Source organism: Watersipora subatra, chromosome 8, assembly GCF_963576615.1.
Source record: "Watersipora subatra chromosome 8, tzWatSuba1.1, whole genome shotgun sequence".
Classification (NCBI taxonomy): Eukaryota; Metazoa; Bryozoa; class Gymnolaemata; order Cheilostomatida; family Watersiporidae; genus Watersipora; species Watersipora subatra.
Window position 1 is genome coordinate 60,028,481 of NC_088715.1, and position 1,140 is coordinate 60,029,620.

At 39.5% G+C, this 1,140-nt stretch overlaps 1 protein-coding gene across 1 annotated transcript; it reads right to left on the reverse strand.

The window, feature by feature from the left end:
* Positions 1-4: 4 nt before the first annotated feature.
* On the reverse strand, positions 5-910 carry LOC137402806 (octapeptide-repeat protein T2-like; the record flags this gene model as incomplete). The annotated part of the gene is made up of 1 exon (XM_068089313.1): positions 5-910. A coding segment is annotated over exon 1 (906 nt), but the record flags the coding sequence as incomplete, so codon positions are not given.
* Positions 911-1,140: the final 230 nt, after the last annotated feature.

Sequence of the window (1,140 nt, forward strand, 5' to 3'; positions counted from 1 at the left end):
CTTTCTCTCTCTTTCTTTCTCTTTCTCTCTCTTTCTCTCTCTTTCTCTCTCTTCCTCTCTCTTTCTCTCTATTCCTCTTTCTTCCTCTTTCTTCCTCTTTCTTCCTCTTTCTTCCTCTTTCTCCTCTTTTTTCCTCTTTCTTCCTCTTTCTTCCTCTTTCTTCCTCTTTTTTCCTCTTTCTTCCTCTTTCTTCCTCTTTCTTCCTCTTCTTTCTCTTTCTTCCTCTTTCTTCCTCTTTCTTCCTCTTTCTTCCTCTTTCTTCCTCTTTCTTCCTCTTTCTTCCTCTTTCTTCCTCTTTCTTCCTCTTTCTTCCTCTTTCTTCCTCTTTCTTCCTCTTTCTTCCTCTTTCTTCCTCTTTCTTCCTCTTTCTTCCTCTTTCTTCCTCTTTCTTCCTCTCTCTTCCTCTCTCTTCCTCTCTCTTCCTCTCTCTTCCTTTCTCTTCCTCTCTCTTCTTCTCTTTTTCTCTCTCTTCCTCTCTCTTTCTCTGTCTCTTTCTCTCTCTTTCTCTCTTTTTTTGTCTCTTCTTCTCTCTTTCTCTCTCTTTCTCTCTCTTTCTCTTTCTTTCTCTCTCTTTCTCTCTTTTTCTCTTTCTTTCTCTCTCTTTCTCTCTTTTTCTCTCTCTCTTTCTCTCTCTTTCTCTCTCTTTCTCTCTCTTTCTCTCTCTTTCTCTCTCTTTCTCTCTATTCCTCTCTATTCCACTCTCTTCCACTCTCTTCCTCTCTCTTCCTCTCTCTTCCTCTCTCTCTTCCTTTCTCTTCCTCTCTTTCCCTCTCTCTCCGTCTCTCTCTCTTCCTCTCTCTTCCTCTCTCTTTTTCTCTCTTTTTTTTCTCTTTTTCTTTCTATCTCTTTCCCTCCCTTTTTCTCTCTTTCTCTTTCTTTTTCTTTTTTTATGTTTCTTTCTCTCTCTCATTTCTCTCCTTCTCTCTCCCCTCTCTCGCTGCTATTTGCTATCTTTATCTCTCTCTCTTTCTCATTTCCTATCTCTCCATCTCTTTCTCTTTCCCTTTTTCCCGCAGTCAGTCGAAGCAGCTAAGACTATAGTTGTAGCTTACATCTAATAACAGATCTCAAACCAACTCAGTCACAATTTCTCTTTTTATCTTCTCTCTCTCCTCTCTTTCTATTTCTCTTATTTGCTAT